The sequence below is a fragment of the Hipposideros armiger genome, unplaced genomic scaffold, assembly GCF_001890085.2.
Source record: "Hipposideros armiger isolate ML-2016 unplaced genomic scaffold, ASM189008v1 scaffold_73, whole genome shotgun sequence".
NCBI classification, from domain to species: domain Eukaryota; kingdom Metazoa; phylum Chordata; class Mammalia; order Chiroptera; family Hipposideridae; genus Hipposideros; species Hipposideros armiger.
The window spans coordinates 2,570,167-2,591,260 of NW_017731423.1; the positions used below are offsets into that span (position 1 = coordinate 2,570,167).

The 21,094-nt window shown below is 46.9% G+C and overlaps 1 protein-coding gene across 1 annotated transcript; it reads right to left on the minus strand.

Moving 5' to 3' along the window:
• Positions 1-12,294: 12,294 nt before the first annotated feature.
• Positions 12,295-18,393, minus strand: DUSP26 (dual specificity phosphatase 26). Its single transcript, XM_019642839.1, has 4 exons — positions 18,110-18,393; positions 15,862-16,157; positions 14,192-14,406; positions 12,295-13,183 (listed from the first exon to the last, which is right to left on the minus strand). The coding sequence occupies exons 2-4, from the start codon at positions 16,080-16,082 to the stop codon at positions 12,984-12,986; spliced, it is 636 nt and encodes a 211-aa protein (XP_019498384.1). The 5' UTR covers positions 16,083-16,157; positions 18,110-18,393; the 3' UTR covers positions 12,295-12,983.
• Positions 18,394-21,094: the final 2,701 nt, after the last annotated feature.

A 21,094-nucleotide genomic window follows, 5' to 3' on the forward strand; every position in this document is an offset into this window, starting at 1 on the left:
AGAGACTCCCAAACTGACACGGACTACACACACCCCCTCCCTTATATTGCCCCTGGGAAACTCCGCCCCCAGCCGGTCACCCGCCCTCCGGCCAATGGGAGCCTTCCTCCTGGCCCCCGGTATTATTTGCAGGCCCGGCCCCCCGTCCCAGTGGGGAGCGTCTTTGCAAGGTATGGCTCCTCCGGCTTTACCTTCACTGTCCTGGGAAAACTTGTCTAAATAGAAGCGCACTGCGCGGTGAGATGGGCCGAGCTGAGGGGACCAGCCTCCTCCGCCAGGGACTTAAGAGGAAACTGAAAAATTAGTGCCACATTGTTTTCTGCCTCCAGATCTGTTACTGTTTAGCATTACTATAGTTGAGAAACCAGTTCTGAGGAGTGGTTCTATTTCTGCTCGGTAGGCAAGGTCTCGGTCCTGAATGGCGGCTAGCACACTGCAAAACGGTGGGGTGGGTGGGGGAGCTGCAGCAAGACAGTAAAGAAGTTGAATTACAAAAGTGAGAGCTGGAAATCGAAGCTTTACTTGTCATCTCGTTTTTTGGCCAGCCTCTCATTTTCTAAGAAACTAAGGCCTGAATCTTAAGTTTAATGTTGTCCACATAAGAAACATCCAAACCTGTAGAGAGTTTTTATAAGAGTTTATTTGAGCCCAAACCGACGACAGTTACAAGAAGCAAGATCTAAAATGCTCTGGAGAAGAACAGTTTTGCTGGTTGTTTGTTTGTTTGTTTGTTTGTTTTATGCGTTCGAAATAAAGCAGGGGACGTAAGGAAGATTACATGAAGGTGGGAGAAAACAAGGTGAGGGTTAGATGACCAGGTAGTTAAGATTCTGTGCTCTCTTGAGAGTGGTTATGTATTAGAAGGAGGGATCTGAAAAAAGAGGCATTTCAAAGGTGTGTTAACCTAGATGCACAGAAACAATGGACAGGGCTTGCTTAAGGCAAAGGTAAATCTTTTACTATAATAAAAAGTTATATGCCTGGGTTGCGACTATCCAGCATGACCTGCCCATTGCAAATTCCAGTTAGGAATTTATTATTTATTACAGCACCCTTTGTCATCCACAGTGTAGACTTGTCAGGGCTCCATGCTCCTGAATAACGAATCAAATCCAGGAATCAACACTGGCGATACCTTAAGGGGCAGTATCTTCAGCATCTAGCACCGTGAAGGTGTTGAATGAGTAATGCTTGGAAGAAACTGAAACTCTTAATTCTCCTGCACAGTATGATTTCTTTTACCTAACATTGCAGTGTTTCTTTCTCTTTTTTCTTTTTGTCTTTTTTTTCTTTCATTTATTCAGAATGTATTTATCATGAGCCTACTTTGTGCCAAGCACCTTTGCACCAGAGACCCATCAATGTCAGCAAGGTTTCTACTCTCCTGGGATTCTACCCTCTCCTGTGAGGAGACAAGACAGCAAACAAGCAAGCAAACAAATAAGAATGACTCAATTTAATCTTCCTACTAAACTTAATCTGTCAGTTGAAGGTGGTAAATACTTTCCCTATCTTGGGAACTTGTGACACTCAAATAAGATTTGCATATTAGTGCTTTATCATTTAAAAGCATGATGTTAAGGTATCAAATGACTTGGCCAAGATCCACATCATCGGTCTGCAACAAATAGTGTAGCACTTAATTATGCAATTGTCTGAAAACAATTGTGTTTATTTATGAGCTAGTCTGGAAGGGCATTTTGTACTGATCCAACTCAGCTCACCTCCTAACTGAACAATTGCAAAAGCTTTCTGACTGGCCTCTTTGACTGGGTCTTAGACTTTGGAGCACAAAAGAATCACTGCTGTGTTCAAGATGTGACATACACAGGCTCCTAGGCCTGGAGAGCAGAGATTCTGATTCAGTAGTTAAAGGGTGGGCCCCAGAATTGTTCATTTAACATTCCTTGTCCTCCAAAATTCGCATGCAGTTATGCAGAGAGGAATAATGCTCTGATTTTAATCTCAAATTCATCTTCTTTGCTGGCCCCAGAATTATCTTTCTAAAACATAAATCTGATCATTTATTTCTCTAGCTTAATAACTTTTATTGGTCCCTGGGGTTTTTAAGGTAAAGTCAAACTCTAGAATATGGCATTTAAATCATTTCAGTCTGGCGCTTGCCTGTCTTCCTGACACCAAATGCACTCTCCTTCCCCACCTGCTATTCATCAGCCATGAAGCTTTTGTTGTTCCTTGAACACAGTATATTCTTTCTTGAGTGATTGTGCACAAGGTATGACATGTTTGAATGCCCTTTTTCTTTCTGTGCCCGACATTTTGTAAGATTGAGCTCAAAATTCACCTCTTCCGTGGCCCACCATTTCCCCCCTCTGCATCTCTTTCAATACTTTTCAGTGTATGTTATGGGATTATAAAGATAATTATGTGATTCCCTGAATTTGATCCCTTCATGAGTCTTCCTCAGAAGAGATTTTCCAAGGGCATGAACCATTTTTGTGGTGGTTCCACTGTCTGGTTCAATATGTTTGGAATGGATGTGCGTGCATACATTGTGTATAAATTACCATACGACTTAAACTCTGCTCTAGGTATAGTGTAGAGGATAAAAAAACCACATAATTGTTACTTATGAAATAGTTCATATTCATTGGCTCAGGGAAAAGGTGAGCCTAATTGCATTAAAGAGTTCCTTCTAGGTGCCTCTAGGGCACAACTGTAAAAGAGGGAGAGCCTTGGAAGGGAAAATTCAGAGGAAGCTAAGAATGTCTCCTCCCCATCTTAGACTAAGGAGCTGATGTGGGAAGACACCTTGAAAGCAGGAACAACGGAAGTTCCCCTGGAAACCAAGCTGGTCAAGCAGGACAGTGTACACTTCGAGTGGCACCTACATGGCCCCTGAGTACAACCATCAGAATGTTCTATATCAATTCATATTTTAAGCCTGACATGTTAGGCATTCAGTAAGATCTTCTGAGGTATTTAAGGTCTCTAGTTTAGAAAAACAGATGCATACCTTCCTAATGTCCCACTCTTATCTCGCCTGGCCATTGTGGCGAAGAGGCAGTGCCTCAGGCGATGGCTTAGACTGGGAGATGCAGGTTGAAGAAGGGCCTTTCAGGCGATGGCTTAGACTGGGAGATGCAGGTTGAAGAAGGGCCTTGGTCTTGGACATTTTTGAAAAGGTTGGTTCAGTTCCAGCATTTTCCTATTAAAGACAAGTTGATTTCTCACATCATGTTGATACAATTTAGATAACTCACCCCACCCCCACCCCAACAAGATGATGCTTCATAGGCCAAGTCTGGTTAGTTTATAAGGAAGAAGCGGAAGCAGTAAAGAAGATCATGGATTATATATTTAAAACCACTTGAGAAATCCAAAGTAGAATTGTCTTTCTAAATCTTCCATGGAAAGAGGGAAAGGGAATGCTAAGCCTCCAGACAAACTTCTAAGAAGTCAGGAATTCTCTTCTTTCCCACGGTGCCACCCCAGCATCCTCTGAGACTGCCCGTAAGGCTCCTCATTTTTAGGCCTTGTAAGCACTAGAGAAACACTTTGGGGAGAGACAGCTAATTCTGTGGAGGAGCATGGGACCAGAAACCATAATCAAAACATTTTACCTTTTGTAAGACATTCTATAATACAGAAGAGCCTGCTAACCATGGTCGATTTTAAAAAGTAATAATTAACTGCAAATAAACATGACATACTTCAAAATTAGACAAATTATCACAATGTTTTCCCAAACTTTTTCATTTCTTAAGAGAACAGTTTTCATGAGAGGAACACACAATCCTTTGAAAGGGTTCAGGGTGGTTGTATATTTGAGCAAATGAGACCCTTTACTCATTCTTAAAAGATCTGGTCGGGCCAGCTGAGTGGCTCAGCTGGTTAAGAGCTCGCTTGGGAGCGCCAGCTCTGAGCAGCAGGGCTGTGGTTCGGATCCCACATTGAGGGCCAGTGACGCTGGCCCTCTACAGCTAAGATGATGAACAACAGCTGGACCTGGAGCTGGGCTGCTGTGAGTCGCCGGTGATGGTATAGGCTGTAGCAGGGCTGTAGTGGGCTGCCGTGAGCTACATGAGCGGCCGGCAGCTGGTGTGAGCTGGTGTGAGCTGCCGGGAGCCGCTGTGAGCAGCTGACCAATGACCCGCAACCGATCTGCCTCATCTGGGAAAGAGAACAATGATCATACCAACATGAAGCAAAGTCCTCCACAACTAGACTGAAGAACAAAAACAGCAATTTGTCTACCTGTCTTTTCCCCTTCCCTGATTTCCCAACGCTGTTCCCTCCCCCCAGTTCCCCCAAAAAATATTAAAAAAAAAAAAAAGATCTGGTCTTTGTCCAGATACCCTGGAGGTCTCAGTACCAGAATGCATTCAGGGGATTGATGCAACTGTTGGCCAAAGATATTCACAATCTACCCAGCAATGCCCCAGATCCTGGTCTGTGGTCCTCCAGGAAAGTGAAGCAGCGATTTCTTCGCTCCCTTCTCCAGCTCCCAACCCCACATGGGAAGTTCCGTAGGAGAAAAAGGCGTTGATGTGGCTGAGGAGGGTGATAGATCTTCCTTTCTCTTCCCAGAGGCTGAGTCAGATCTGGCATGATGCCAGGGTTTTCCCCAAGCCTCTCAATGAGCCCCTGAATCTCTTCCTACGTACGTACCAGGAGAGGCTGGAAGGAAAAAGAAGTCACAGGGGTTGAACTGACCTGATTTCCCAGGAATTTTACATAGACCTACTATGTCTCTGGATTTCTGAAATGAAACCAATACTCTAGGCCAGAGCTGAACCATCCCATGTGTGAGAGTGGAGGTTCAAGAGTAAAGCAGAGGGGAGCAAACCACCTTTCATTGACCCTCTCACTGCACTCCAAGCCCTGTGCTCAATGCTGCACACATCTTCATTTATTCCTCACCACAGCCCTCCAGATATTATTACTTTCTACTTCCCTATAAGACAATATGGAAGCCCATGAAGGTTAAGTCTTACTAAAAATCTCATAGTTCTTAGGTGTTGGTAACAGAATTCCAACCAAACTCAGCCTCTCTCCACAAAACATGCTCTTTTCCCAACACTAACTAGTACAGCAGTTGAGAGTGAAGCTTCTGGAATTTGGCATGGCATACACTGTGTTAAACCTCGGTTTCCTCACTTGGGAAATTAAGGCCAGTAGTAGATTCTACCACAGAGGCTCATAAGAGGAACAAACTGTTTGAAAAATATTTAGCATGTGCCTGGCACATTAAAAAGTCCCCAATAAACGTTCATTGCTACTGCCATCAAAGTGTATCATGAAGCAGCTGAGGCAGCACTGGACCAGAAGCCAGTACATCTAGTGTATTAATTAGGATGCAGGCTAAGCTCCCATGGTGGTTTTGAAAATATGTCCACATATTCTTTGATACTCCCTTCAAGAGACGGAGTCTCATTCCCATTCCCTTGAGACTGAGCTGGACATGTGGACTCTTCTAACAAGCAGAATGAAGTGGAGGTGATAGTGCTTGACCTTGGAGACTGGATGATAAAAACACACTGCACTTTCCTTCTTGGTCCCCCCGGCCCCGTTTTGGTGGCCCCCCCCCGCCCTTCTCCAATCACATACCCTGGGGAAGCCAGGAGCCATGTCACAAAGACACTCCCCTCTGGAGAAGCCACATGGAGGTCTCCGATAACAGCCCTGTGAATGAGCTTGGAAGTGGATCTTCTAGCTTGAAGCCTCAAATGACTGCAGCCAACCTCATAAGAGACCCTGACACAAAACCACACAGTGAAGCTGCTCCTGAATTCCTGACCCACAGAAACTATGAGGCAACCAGTGTTTGTTGTTTTAAGCCACTGAGTTTTATTTGCTATTTAGCATATAGATAAATAATGCAGGTACTGTAGGAAAGAGACCTAAAAGTACAGAAGCTCAGACAATCTAGTTTATTTCTGTTCATGAATATTCCAAAGACAGGAGGTGGCTCTGCTTCACGAAGCCATCAGAGACCCGGCTCCTTTTCTGTGGCTGCTTGGCCCCGTCCTAAGATGTGTCCCTTGTTTATACGGCAGAAGCTGGCTTACCAGGTACATAGCTTAAGTTCCAGCTCCCAAAGGAGGGTATGAATGAGTGAGAGGACAGCATTTTCTTTGTAAGAATTCAAGCATTACTTTTGTCCCCATTCCACTGGTGAGAGCTTCGTTACATGGCCACATCTATCTGCAAAGGAGGCTGGGGAATGGAGTCTCCAGCTGGACAGTTATGAATCTGGTGGAAACTCAGGACGGTTCAGTGAATAACAGAAAGAAGTGGATAAGGGAATCCGATGGATGCTGAGCAACCTCCTCATACCCAAGTCCTGGTGTTGGCACCTTTTCTGCAACGTCCAGCTATTCACCTCTCTAGTTTCTCATTTATGAAGTGAAGGATTGGATCAGATTTATGGTTTTTTGCACTTCTGTTTTTTTTGGTAGCAGAATCTTTTTTTTTTTTTTTTTAAGCTGAGCCATCCTGCCACCTGTTGGCAGCTCAGCGGCTGCTCAGCTCGGGCTGGGACTTGAACCGCTGTTGCTCAGAGCTCAAACTCTTGAGCGAGCTCTTACCCAACTGAGCCACTTGGCCGGCCCCTGTAGCAGAATCTTTTTGCTTAAACAATATTTAAACACAGAAACTGCATGTGTAAAATACATAAAAATAGAGCTGCTCTGTTTGAATCCTGGTGGGGTTTCTCTCCCTGTCCACGTTCTACATTGGTGGTCCCATGGAAAGCTGTTTGAAATACTGGAGCCCCGGGAAGCATGATCAGAAAATCACTGAATGAGAAGTGCTCCTGGATTCTTTCCAGTTCTGGTGTTTTGGAAGTTGTGATCATTCACCTGTGCACCCTGAGCTGGGCTGGGTCACAGCCTTGTCTTGCTTGTCAGCTGGGAACCTGTGGTACCCAGTATGCCCTCGCAAAGGAAAACAACAGAGTGAGGCTTTGCCCTTAGTATCCAGACTCACCTCACTTCCTTTCACCCCTTTCCTGATCTTGTGACAGATCTCTCCGTTCTCCTAATGCCAGTGAGGGTCCCCCATCCCTGGACTGGGCCAAGGTGGCACTGTGGAGCCAGGAAAGAGTCCTGAGTTGCCAGGACAACTTAGCCTTGTGCTCGGACCCTCGGGTGGGGGCATGGAGGTTCTTGAAGCAGACTCCCTCTTCTTCCCCAGGCTAAAATTTTTACCACCGCCCTTGCCTTGGCCTCCTCGGGGCTGTCATGGCCCTCAACTGTGATCGGGGCTGTCAGGCCCTCTCAAGGTTATAGATGAAGAATGTGGATTTGCCCAGTCCTGACCTATTTTGAAAATGAACTTCAGGGACCAGGGGCCAGAGGCCTCTCTCCTCCGATTTTTCCCTACCCCAGTTAATCTCAGAATTCTCAGGAATACACACTGCCTCAGGGAAAGTTGTCTGGGGGGAGGGGTTCCCTTTCTTTTAGTCTGCAGACCTTCAGAAGCTGGCTCCTGCACTGATGAACGTTCCCCTCCCCACTTCCTGAGGACAAGGCTGGGCCTCTTTCCACTTGCCTCCAAGTTCCTTCCTGAGAGACCGGCTGTGCCAGCCACCTTCTCCCAGGCTGGCTCCAGATGCTGAATGGAAATTTGGTAGAGGGTTTATGAGTCTGCCAAATCAGGGGAACAATCCCAAGCCACTTTGAAGGCCAGGACCACTACCCTCAAACAGAATATTCTAGAATGGGTGGGGGCAGGGTGGGGCTTTGGGGAAGATGAGGAGAGGTGGACTACTCTGGGCTTCTTAGGATGAGATATAGCTTAAATTTCTGGGTAGGACACAGTGGGGGAGGGTTGAGTGACCCCAGGGGTTGTGGCAAACAGGGGTTGTGACAAATGATCTTAATAAGGAGTGAAGCAGGTCCAGTGTTAAGAAAATAGATAGTGATGGGTAGTGATGAACTGGAGCGAAGGGATTACCTCAGGAGGACAGCCCTTCCTGAGACTGTCATGTGCAAATGTGGGCTCACTGTCCTTTTCAACTTTGTAAGAGTACCTGGGAAACCAGATTTTGTGTAACGCTTCCTAGTTATTGAAACATTGCACAGAAAGGGAAACACCCTCTGCTGGTGAGTTTTGCTCTCAGCTGCTAGTTTGCTCCTGTGATGTAAATAAAGCCCTTGTGGAATGACCCTTCCTCCCTGTTTGTGCGTCACCAGTTCTCAATTTTAAAAACTGACACAGAGGTCAATCTGGCATTTTTTTTTTTAAGATTTTTATTTTTTAATTTGGGAATTGTGGGTAAGGGAACAGTGCTGGGGAATTGGGGGAAAGGGAACAGACAAGTTGCTGTCATTTTGTTCTTCAGTCTAGTTGTGGAGGACGTTGCTTCACTGGCCCAAGTTGGCACCATCATTGCGCTCTTCCCGGGCGAGTCAGATCAGTCGCCGGCTTCTGGACGGCCGCTCACTGCGGCTGCTGGCCGCTCACGCTGGCTGCTGGCTACACACGGTAGCCCATGGCAACCCACTGCCACAGAGGCTGCAGCCTTCGCCGGCGACTCACGGCAGCCCAGCTCCAGGTTGAGCTGTTGTTCAGCATCTTAGCTGTGGAGGGCAGTGTCACTGGCCCTCGTATGTGGGATCCAAACCGGGGCCCTCTGGCGTCCCAAGCCAGTTCTTAACCATTACTCCACTCGGCTGGCCCAATCCTGGCATTTTTAACCAGCGGCTAGATGTTCACGGGGAAAGGTCTTTATGTGACTCAAGGGGCTTGTATTCATTTCCTATTGCTGTTGTAACAAATCACCACAAACTTCATGTGGTGAATTTTTTATCTTACAGAATGCAAATTTATTATCTCACACTTTGGTAGATCAGAGGTGGGGATCATCCTCACATCAAATCTCTCACCATAGTTTGAAAAGGTCCTCTGCTTTTAAGGATTCCCATGATTGGACCCACCAGATAATTTAGTGTAATCTCCCCATCTCAAGTTTGTAGTTTAATCACATCTGCAAAATCCCTTTTGCCACATGAGGTAATGTATTTGTGGGTCCCAGGGATTAGGGTATGAACAGGGCTCTTTCCTCAGCTTTTGGATTTTTTGCTCCTTCTCTCACATGACACAGACATATGATAATAGGGTTTATCTTTTCTCACAACCTGGCCCCACTCCTCCTCTGTTCAGGCTTCCTTTTCTTCAAAGGATCATGGGTGGCGGGGGGAGGGCACTTCTTGGGGGAGGGGAGGGGCTTCGGTTCAGCCGTACCCAGCCCTCTCGTGCTAGCGTAATTCTCAGCTGCCTGTCTCGTTCCAGCTCCATCTGCTACTTGGGCCTCAGGTGCAGCAGTTTTCTCTTTGCCACCTCTCCCTGTGGAACTTCTCAGCCGGGATTCGTTCTAGAGGTGGACAGGGCAAACTTTCTCCTTCTCTCTCCCCAGAGGCAGCATAGGGTCCTGGGGGTCTGCCGCAGAGGTTTGAGTCACCGTCACAGAGACCGAGGCTGGAGGCGGCAAGGACAGGCGCCAGGCAGGATGACAAGATTGACATGGCTAGCAGCTCCCGAGGGGCAAGGCTTAGCCCGCTGGAAGCACAGGCTGGATCTAACAAGAGCACATTTATTCCTGTTTATTTCCAAGTCCTCTGCTTAGGTTCAAAGAACCAACTTCCCCCAAGAACAGGATGAGGAAGACTGGACATTTAACCTTGGTTTCAGCACCTGTGACAGGTGTCACTTTCAGGCTCCTTGGAGGATAGGACTGAACCTACCTGTGTGATGACCAGGCTGTGGACCTCCCTTCTCACCCGTGAATCTTTTTTATTTTTTTTATTTTTGTATTATTATTCTTTTTTTAAATTTGTTTCTTTTTCTCCCTTGAATCTTATAGGTCTGAGGTATTGCAGCAGGATAGTTACACACACAGATTCAGGAGTCAAAGCACCCAGGCTTGAATCCTAGCTCTTCCACTTATTCTATCATACGTGTGTCCTTGGGAACATGACTTCACCTCAATTTCCCTGTTCCTGAGCAATGACAATTACACCTCCTTCACATGGTCTTTATAAGGATTAAATGAGTTAATATCTGTAAAGACAGAAGGAGTGCCTGGGCATAGCCATCATCTGGCTTTGTTAAATAATAAACATATAATCTGCACTGTGAAGATGATCTGAAACTTGTTTTTTGGTCAAATATACATTAGTAGCTGTACTCCTCTACCGGAAGTTAGAATTAAATTTTCAAGTTTGTATTAAATTATTCCACTCGAAGTAAACATTCAGACTGCACAAATAGGGTTGTGACTGTAGGTTACATTAATAGTAATATGGTTACTAGACTAGAACAGAGGAGGTGGCAGTTCTATTGTATTCTATCCTGGTCAGATCATAGTACTGGCCCTTCTAAGAGCCTAAGTTATGTTTGGGTTCCTTTTAGTTATATTAAGTCCTCTTGTTCATGGTTTGGACAGAGAATCAATACATTTTAATTAGAATCAACATTCTTAATGAAGGCCTCTCTCTATCCCTTAGATAAATTTGTCCCTCAGAGTAACCAAAATCTGAGGCCCCAGACAATAGTTCTTGCTGGCCTCATATAGGTCTAGCCCAGGGGTCGGCAAACTGCAGCTCATGAGCCACATGTGGTTTTTTGGGTACGATCTGTCTCAAAAGTTTGCCGACCTCTGGAAGAGCCAATCCTGTCCCTCGAAGTTTTGCGAGACCTATAAAACAAATGCATTCACCATTATGTGAATAATATGCTTTAAAATGTTCATAAATGAAACTATGATAGTTTTATTTTCATTTTCAGTTTTACTTCAGAGTCACATGTACGTACCCAAAGAGCCACATGTGGCTCGCGAGCCGCAGTTTGCCGACCCCTGGCGGCTCTTCTGTCTCAAAAGTTTGCTGACCCCTGGCCTAGCCTGATGCATTGCAACCAGTTCCAATTGCCAAAATTAGGAAGAGATGCCAAAATTGGCAAGCTGGGGAGAAAACTTGAAACATGACAAATGTAGACTCTTAAAAAAAATCAGAGCCATTGGGCTGTAAATGGGAAGACATAGGACAGCCATGAGAGGGGCTTCAAACCTTGGGAAGGGCTGTCACGACAGACAGCATGAGAGAAAGAAACTTATTAAATACTGACTGCTCAGAGCTTGGTTTCTTATATCTAGTTAAATGCCCATAGCAGCTCTGTGGAAGTAGACAAAACTGCTGCATGTAACTAGGTGGGGAAGTAGTAAAGTGACATGCAAAGGCCATAACTGCCACATGCTACAGTCAGTAGCTATCATATCTTTCTGCCTATCTCACTACCACTGTAACATGGTTGCATCATGCGTGTGTTGTATTACAGCTTCCTAATATTTAGAGCTGGTTAAATGATATGAGAATTACGTACTTGTTCCTTACCATCAAAAAACGTTCAAACAAATGCTGGATGACTATTGTCAAAGATATTGAAAAGATGATTCATTTATGTCTTGTCGGCGAGTAGAAATGAAACATATGAAGACACTGTCCAGCTTTGAGCATCTGAGTTTTTGTACTTTGGGGTAGGACCTACATTTCAGATACATTGTGATTGTTTTTCGCTGTATTTTTCACGTCGTCTCCCATCCCATACCCTTCTCCCATTCAGGTAGATATTCTGTTCTGGGAATATGCCTTTTTAAAAGGAGGGATGTGGTAGCTGGCAGTTTGGCCATTGGGATAATAGAAAGACCACACTATTCTCTCTGGTTGTTTAGCCTAATGTTTGGCTAAGTTTCCTAAGGAGATTGTGTTATAGTCCTCTGAGGCAAGCCTGGAAAGATTAGAAGAGGAAGAAATGCATCACCTCTTCTTGCCTCCCCTCCAGTTTCTTGGCACCAGGAAAACCCAAACCCCTGAAGATAGGACTTAGGTCTGGGATTGATTTAAGATAATCTGCTATCCCATCAGAATGGGACTTGATATAGAAGTCCGGTTAACTTTTTAAAAATAAAGTTATATTTCGTACACATCCAAGTTTGTGAACAGAGACCTATTTTAAAACTTGGGAAATGAAGGTTGTGCCCTCTCCTCTGAGTGACTACGCAGAACTGGTTGCAAACTTGAAGTTTTTGGTCCTCTGCTGCCCCAGTGTGGACATAGCTGGGAATAACAGTTCAAAATTTCTCTTCCAGGAGGAGTGTGAAATTGGACTTGGGAGAAACCTCCCCTAACTGGTGGTGGAGGCTTAAAGGCTGGTGGGGGCTTATGACCAATATGAGAGAGTCAGGAACTGTTGCTGTCCCCAGCAGGGCTGGAGTTCTCAGGGGAGAGGTGCGGAACTCATACAACCTGTCAATGACTTCAAGAGGCTCTCTTCGTGTCCACCATCTTTATTTTCCCTCGAGCCACCTGGATCCAGTAAGCGAGCAATCATCTAAGACTCCCAGTTATGCCCCTCTGCAGTTACTGGCCACGACTAGCACCCACGGGCACAGGGCCAACCCTCCCACACCTCCTCCTCCTGTGCTTGGAGTAACAAGTTTGTGATTTTTCTCCCTTGGGTTTCGCAGCTTTTCACACCATCTCTTCACCGTCTGTCTCTACACTACCATCTCCACACAGCTCTACATCATCACATTCATTCTGGCTGCATCCCTGACTCCCTGCAAGGGCACAGGACAGAGATGACCCTTTTGTCTTGATAAGTGAGAGAGGGGAACACTTGGGCACAAAGAGGGGAAGGGATTCTGAATCGCCAGGGGCACCCTGGCTGGAACCCAGCCATGTCCAAATCTCAGGACTGACTTCTGCCTACAGCCTAGTTTCTTCTTTCTCTGGTCAATTCCCTCCTGGACATCCACCAAACTCCCCACCCTCACTCCCCATCCCTTTGTGACAAATAGCAATGGTGACCTGGGACCATGCCCCAGCCCTCTCACTCTCCTCCCCACAGGAGAGGATGGGTTACCTGGGCCTCCTGCTACCTGCCACCTGGGCCTCCTCTCTCCAGCTGGGAGTCAGAGACCTACAGGCCTGACCCAACCAACCTCCTTCCCCCTCCCCTCATGCCTCGAGACCCGGCCGCAGCCTGCGGTCCAGGGCCAGGAGCTGCCTCAAGAAGCCCCGGTTGGGGATGATGCCTCGGTGGTCCTTGACTTTCTTGATGGCCTCCACGAGGGTGAGGTGGTGGTACAGCATGAGGTAGGCCAGCACCAGGGTGGCAGACCGGCTCACTCCTACGGCGCAATGCACCAGGATCTTCCCTGTGAGGACAGACACAGAGGCAGCCATGAGACTGTTTGTGGTGGGTTGGAGGATGCCAGGGAGAGGGCTACTCAGACAGTGAGGAGGAAGACATGTGAGTAGAGGTGCATGGACACGGGATGGGGTGCAGATGAGTGGTGATAAGAACGCAGGACCCTGGCAAATTCTCTAGACAGAATGAGATGGAGAACATGCAGCTGTTCGGCGTCCATAAACTCAAAGAGGGCTCAAAGGTAGAGACTCATAAGTAATGCAAAACTGAGCTCTGTGCATGGTAGGGCTTCAGTTGATGTTTGCTGAGTGCATCAGCCAAAAAAACCCTGCATCTGGGCAGCTGGTTAGCTCAGTTGGTTAGAGCACAGTGCTCACATAACACCAAAGTTGCTGGTTCAATGCCCACATGGGCCACTGAGTTGAGCCCTCCACAACTAGAAAGAAACAACCACTCGACTTGGAGCTGATGGGTACCGGAAAAACACACTGTTCCTCAATAAAATAAAATAAAAAAATTAAAATTAAAAAAGAAAAAGGAAAAAAAACACCCCAGATCTAACCTGTCCTTTCCTTAGTTTTGCCCACCCTTCCATCTTGCTGTTTCTATCAACCATTTTTGGGGGGGACAGGGGGTGGTTGTTCATATATTTTTTATTCATATATACTTTTTTCTGATCACTAAAGCAAGACATGCTCAAAGTAGAAATCATTAGAAAGTGTAGGAACATGCAAAGCAGCAAAAAAATTGAAACATATCACCCATAGTCTCACCACCCCGGTGTTAACTTGCCACTTTCTTAATATTTTGGATTATTTCCTTCTCATCTTTTTATGTCTTTTATGTATTTCATGTATTTTAAACATGGTTGAGAGAATGTTTTTCTTTCCTTAACATTTTATCCTGAGCATTTAGTCATGTGGTTCAAATCTCTCCCTCCCCACACCCGAACCCTGAGCTGTTCCCTGACTCAACGTCCACTGTTCCTTCCGTGCATTTTGCTGTCCCCTCCTACCTCCCGGCTGGCTCAGGGCCCGGTGGATGAAGTCGGCAGCCGTCTGGAAGTGGATGCTCATGTCAAAAGCTGGTGAGTCGTGGGCCTCAACACCCAGGTAGCGGATGCCCAGCCCGTCGTAGGCCTCGGGCGTGCCTCGCCACCTGCTGTGCGAGGCATTGAGGACGTGGGTGATGCCCAGGCGCCGGAGCTCGCGGTGGTTGTTAGCTATGTCCCTGCATTGGGTAGAGGTTAGAGGGAGGATGGGGAAGCAAGAATGTGGGGCAAGAGTCCCTCATCTGTACCCTGTCCACTGCCAAGCTAATGTCATCGGTGCCAGGCCCCCACTTTGCTTACTGGTGACCCAAAAGGGAGGAACCAAGATGGGCAATGACCTGGAATCTTGTCCTGGAGCATACTGGGCTGAGCGTATTGGGGAGGTTTTGTCTGGAGAAGAGAAGACTAATGGGGTAGTTAAACAATATCCATAGTAAAACATCGAGAGAGTGCTCTGAGTCTGGGAGAGTTTACTTGATCTGAGGAAGGATTTACTGGAACTGTACTTCATGGAAGGAAGTACGTACTAACAGTGGAATCTAGCTGAGAAAAGATGGGAGCACCTTGGGAAACGTGGTTTTCCTGTCACTGGGGTATTGATTCAGAGAGAGGAGGTCAACATATGGGCATAGATGCAACAGAGGGGAGTTGGACATCAAATAGGACATCAGTTTGAACCAAGTCACAGTTAACATCCCTGCTAACCTTGAGAGTATATGCTTCCTTGCTCCCACACCTAACTCCCCTGTTACTTTATACTCTCTTTGACACCCAGAATCTTCTTGTGTTTTGCCAGTTCTTCCATGTTCACAATTACCCTGTTTTATGATGTCACCTTCAGGTGTTCATGGGGCCCATATCCCTCAGTTTAGTGGTACACCTCTTTCAGGCAACATGGTCGTATCCCAGGGCAAATGCCCTGTCCAGTGCAAACTCCTCAAGTAGAAAGAGCACTGAATTTGAACCTCCAAGTCCTGGCTCTGCTACTTACGACCCGTGAGACTCTGGGCCAGTCACAACTTCTCTGAGCTTCAGTTTCCTCATCTGTAACCTGGGGATAGTGGTACCTACCTCACAAAGCTGTTGTGAAGATTAAGAGAGAAACTGCATGTGAAAAACTCCTTGTATACTACAGAACCCTTGAGAGAGAGAAGTGGGAACTACCCTTCCTCCGATGCTCTTCTCTCCATAGCCCCATCTTGCAGAAACTGCATATACTGTGGCTTTGCTTGGTCAACCCTTCACCTTACTACCCACTGTTCCTGGCTCCAATGACTGCCTTTTTAAGAGCCATAGCACAATAGATGGAAGGTCAGATAAGTCATCTGTTATGCTGGTACATAGCATTCAATAAGAAATTTTGCTAAATAAATGACATTATTACTTGAACAGAGTCTTACTGTCCAGAGTTGGGTAGATCAATAATCCTGTCCAACCCTTCCCCTAAACCCTCCAGCCTCCACTTTCCACCCTTGTACCCCCTCACCTCCATCCTCCACCTGGGACCAACAATACAACTCAGTGCCTCTCTGCCACCCTTTCTTTTTTCTTCTTGCATGCACACACACATACAAACATACACACAAACACATACACACACACTCAGGCATGGCCCCAGTCTGCTGGGTACATACTGGTCTCCGAGGTAGAGGCCTGGCCAGACCTCATCGGCGTGGTTACAGGCTGTCTTGCCTGTGTAGAGAAGCCTCTCCAACTCAAAGACACTGAGGAAGGGATGTTGAACGGCTGGCATCTCCTCCAGGGCCCCTCTAGTGCGAACAGGAGACCTTGAGCTACTCCGGGAAAAGCGGGCCATAAAAGTCATGGAGGCCCAGAGCCAGTTACCAGGACACATCTTAGAGATGGCAGAAACCGTGGCAGCTGCCGGGTTGGCTGCGGTGATGATGGGTCAGTCTCCAGGTAGCTGTTGCTGGAAGAGAAAGGGATGCAGGACACACCTGAGCGAGTCTAGAGAAGCGGCTTCCCTTTCTGCCAACTGGGCTGGGCCCTGGGGAGAAGGTTCTCAAGGGAGTGGATGTAAGTCTGGCCCTGGCAGAGCCTCCAGTATTATCTTCTCCTTCAGCTGCGGCACCTCCTTTCTCTGTGCTCTTTGGTTCTGCCACACAAGGAGGTGGGAGAGTCACATGTCCTTGTTTACGGGGAGAGGGAGCTGCCCAGCTGCTGAGTTTCTGCTCCAGTGCCCCACCCCCACTCCCACCACACACACATAAACACACACACACACAAACATTTGGTGTTTGGGTAGCATTGCCCACTGCTGGAGCACTTGCTAGCCAGAATCTGGGTCTCATCTGCCTGGGGCTACAGCCAGAGAGGCTAGGGAGTTGGAATGGGGGTTGGGGGCGGTGGCTTTCTCCATCCAGGGAGAATGAGCAGGAAGACAGTAGCCGCTGAGGCCATGACATATGCCGAGCTGCCTCCTCAGTGCCAGAGAGAGGGGCTGCTTTAACCCATTCCTGCCCTACCACTGCCTCAGAGGTAAGCCTGTTATGGGATGTGTATGTTGGTGGATGGGGTGAGTGGGAAATAGCAATAAAGAGGAAGTGTAAGTTTTTAGAAAATACTTGCTGAATTCAGGAGCTAATGGAAGAAGGTGCAAATCTATGTGCACAACAAGCAAACCACCCTCCTTTGATCTGTATAAAGAAAAGATTAATTAAACCTTATCTCTAATGTGAGAATTTCTGAGTTGAAGCAGGGCTGGGGTAGTGTGTGTGTGTGTGTGTGTGTGTGTGTGTGTGTGTGTGTGTGTGTGTGTGTATGGGTGGAGGGGTAGAAGCAGAGGATGGGGGACTGGAGATGGGGGAGGAAAGGGAAGGATGAGGGTTCCTGCCAGGCCCAGGGACTCGGAGGCTGGAATTACCATCCGTGTTGCAGTGGGAGTTAAGTGGTCAGCAGCGCATGGGTCCTAGCAGGTGTGCCTGACTCTCTGGACAGCTAGCTCTTCCGAAAGTAAGACCATGTGCTGGGCTGCAGAGCTAGGAAAGGCCAGGCTTTGATACTTGCCCTGGGACCCTCCGGCAGAGGGGAGACTGTGGCTAGAGCCTCCCTCCCCGTGCATTTCACACTGTGGTCCTGCATGTCTGAGAAGGCAGGAGGGCTAGTGCGAAGAATCTCTCTCTCACTCCCTTCCCTGTCTTCAGCACAAGAACCCTCAACCAGAAGTCCAGAGGTGAAAGGCCATCTTTGTGGTACCCACACTCTCCTGTCTTTCCCCCAGGCCAGCAGAGATCAAGACTTACTCACAAAGCATAAGAAGCAGGGGTATTAGGATCAGGACTGGAGAGGGGAGACTGGATTTGAAGGTGTTTAGGGAGAAATATTTTTTTTCAATGTCTGGGTCAGAAAGAGCACAGAAATACAGCCCTATAGTCATCATCATCATCTACCTCATCTCTTCAGGCCTCAAGACCCCATCACTTTATTTCAAAACAATCTTTCCTAGAAACAGATTCTGCTGCCTGTGGGATGCCGAATGGTAAACGGAGGCAGGAAGGCGGCCAGGTGTAGGAAGCCCCTGGGGCAGGGGATGGAAGGATGCAGGGCTGGGGATTCTGTTTTTCCTGGGGTTGGAGAAGCCCCATTCTGTCCCGGGATACACACCTCGGCATTCTCCAATCCCATCTGCCGACTGCCAGGGGCCCTAGTGCGCCGCCCCCCCACCTCCGTCTGCTGTCGTGGTTGTAACAGGTTCATGGCTGTCGCCCAGCCCTTGCCAACCCAGACAGCCTGGCGCTGAGGTGGAAGGAGGGAGCCCAGGAGGGCACAGCTTGCTCGGCTGGCTCCCGGGCCCCTTCTCCTGACCCCACCCTCCCTCACAGCCTCGGCTGGGAAGCCGACCACCCGCCGCAGCCCCTCTACCTCTCAGCCCGCGGCGGGGGTCTCAGTCCCGGAGGCAGATCACAGGCGCCCGCAGCCCCTCGGCCATGATTCTCCTGCTGTCGCCGCCGTAGCTGTCACTGCCAGACCGCTTGACGGATTAGCATCTATTTTTAAGCCATGACACGCACGTCGAAGCAGGTCTCCTATCAGTGTGTGTTAGTGACACACAGGGACAGTCTCATACCCAGTGGTCGGAATCAACACGCAGCGTGGGCTCGCGCGCACCCCCCTCCGGCCCGCGCGTGTTTACAGACTAGAAACCGACCACGCAGCCAGAGCGGCTCCGCCCCGCATACATGCTCTTGTGCATGTGTATTTTCGGAGCTGCGCCAATTACAAGACATTTTGCTTAACGATGATATTATGCAAGGCGTTCCAGGCTGTGCCTTAAATACACATGCTCCTCCCCAGACAGCATTAAGTAATTACATTGACACTCACTTGTACCTTTCTCATTCTCAAGAACACCACTCATAAACAATAGTGGGTAACTATTTACTATATACTGCGTGTTTCATATATCTTAACTCATTTTATACTCACCACAAGCCTATGAAGCAGGCAGTATTATTATCGTCCCCATTTTAGGGAGGAGGCAACTGAGGCACAAAGAGCTTGATTCGCCCAGGTCACAGCTAGGCTTTGTCAGAGCTGAGCGTCATTCAAATCCTGGCAGTCTGGCTCCCGATTTCATGCCCTTACTGGCTTTCTAAACCAGTGCCTCAGCACCATGGGTTTCTATCAGCAAGCCATTTCCACCAGCTCAGCTCACAGTGAACTACTCTTCCCTGGGATTTCTGAAGAATTGCATGTCCATACCTCTTCACCTGGGCTGCCTGTTAGTGATGTTTACCTTTACTCGCTTTTCTACTATAAGCACCTTGTCATCTCTGAGACTGTAAATACTTTGAAGGCAAGGACTGTGCTGCCTTCCCCAGTGCCTAGCTTGTGTGATGGGGGAGGTGAGGGTGATAATGAATGTTATTAGATGATGCTGTTGAGAACCAAGCAGAGTTGGACTCCAGGAGAACTGGCTGGCTGGAGGAAGGCAGGAAGTAGATACAGTCAGACTGGACCTGATTTAGGATGAGAAGATGCTATCAATTGTAGCTGAAATCAGGATTGACTAAATTCCCAGTGGGGATAGTAGATCAGGTTTTGATCTCTGGGTCAGAGAACGTACTTGGCAAAGGGATGTGCTTATGAGAATTCCCTGTGCACATGTATTAAAGTTTGATTTTCTCCTGTTAACCTGTTTCTGTTAATTTGACTATTAGCCCAGCCAAAAGAATTTAGGAAGTGAAAGGAAAAGTACTGTTTTTTTAAGCCCCCTACAGAAGCAATTCCTTTCTGTTTTCCTTGTGCTTTCTTGGTATGGCAGTTTAAATGAAGAAATGAATCCTCATAAATTAATAGAAATAATTGGGAAATTTGAAATTTTCATTTGTAGATCCAGGAAAACCCAGGTAAAAAATTGCCACAAATCAAATTGTGAAAAAGCACATACTGCACTTACCTCATTTTAAGTGACAGTCTTTATGGTTGGTTGGTTGAGAAGACATTATAGATGAATTTGATCTCAATATTTAGCAGGACTTCTGTTTCAATCCTCCATTACAAGTTAAAAAAAAAAAGTTGGGAAAATATGCTTTAAAGCAAACTATGGACAATATGGGCAGGTGTTTATGAGTAACCGTAGGTATTGTCCATGGATCAACATCTTCATGAGGGCCATTTCCAGCGGTCCATCTACAACTCAAGTGGCTTTAAATTATTTTATTTATATTTTTCTTTGTAACTAGGAGGTTTGTGTTCCCAAGTGATACCAAACTAAACTAAGGCCGAGGGGAGGAGGGATAATGAATGAGAGAGTTAGCAGGGAGAAGGTAATGGAGAAGGTAGGAAAGGAAAGGGTAGGAAGGAAGAGTAAGTGCTACGTATTGATAATTTATGTGTCCATTCCTTGGGCTTTCACATTTATCAGCTCATTGAATCCCACCTTTTATGTGGGTATCATTAGCTTCATTGAATACTTGAGACTGACATTTGGCCAGATTAGTTAACTCATCCATAGTGATACAGGCCGAACAAGGAGCCCCTCCCCGCCTAAAAACACTTTTAAGTTTTATTTCCTATAGGGATTTTAAGTTTCCTTTTCCTTAAAGTTTCCTTTTTTCCAGTTTTTCCACGCCTACCCCCTGCTTTAGATAATTACCCTAAAATCTGTGATTTATACTTGTTAATTGTAATTATATTGAAGCCTAATGTTCTTTCCAACCCATTCTGGGCCCAGCTCCTGGACAACTGACGTCACCTGAGTGACTGGTTGAATGACCACAGGCTCCATACGAGCTGATTTTTCACCACATAGCCACCCTGCATCAATAGCTTTGAGCTTTGCTCTTTAAGAAATTTATCAATTAAAATCCTTTTTTTTTTCTCATTCAGGGGTTTTGGGGATACAGATGATACCCTAGCAAGATTACCAGTCCCAACCAAAGAAGCCAACACGGTCTTCCAGGCTGATCTCAAGACCCCTTCCTCTCATCTGAGATAAGCTAGGGCGAGAGTTCTGTGAATCCCCCAATAGGTAGGGACAACTCTACACCCTTGCCCAGCAGGAAGCAGATACAGAAGAGACCTCCTGTCCCTCAACTTCCCATAGAGATTTTATGGGGATCATGTCTCTCAAGGGGAAAACAAGGCAGGCAGTTAGAGACAGACATTGGGTCTCTGCATTCCTGCACGTCCAACATCACCCACAGAACACAATCGCCCAAGAGACCTCCCCTCTGTGCCCAAAACTTCCCCTTTTCATTGTAATTATCTACCCCTATGAGGAAACAAATGGGTGCAAAATATCCAAGTAGATTAGACCAGTCGCTTGCACCTGCACATTAAAGGCCACAACGACCTGCATTTCGCCTGAGCCTCATTATACCATCATTATAATGATGGTATTTT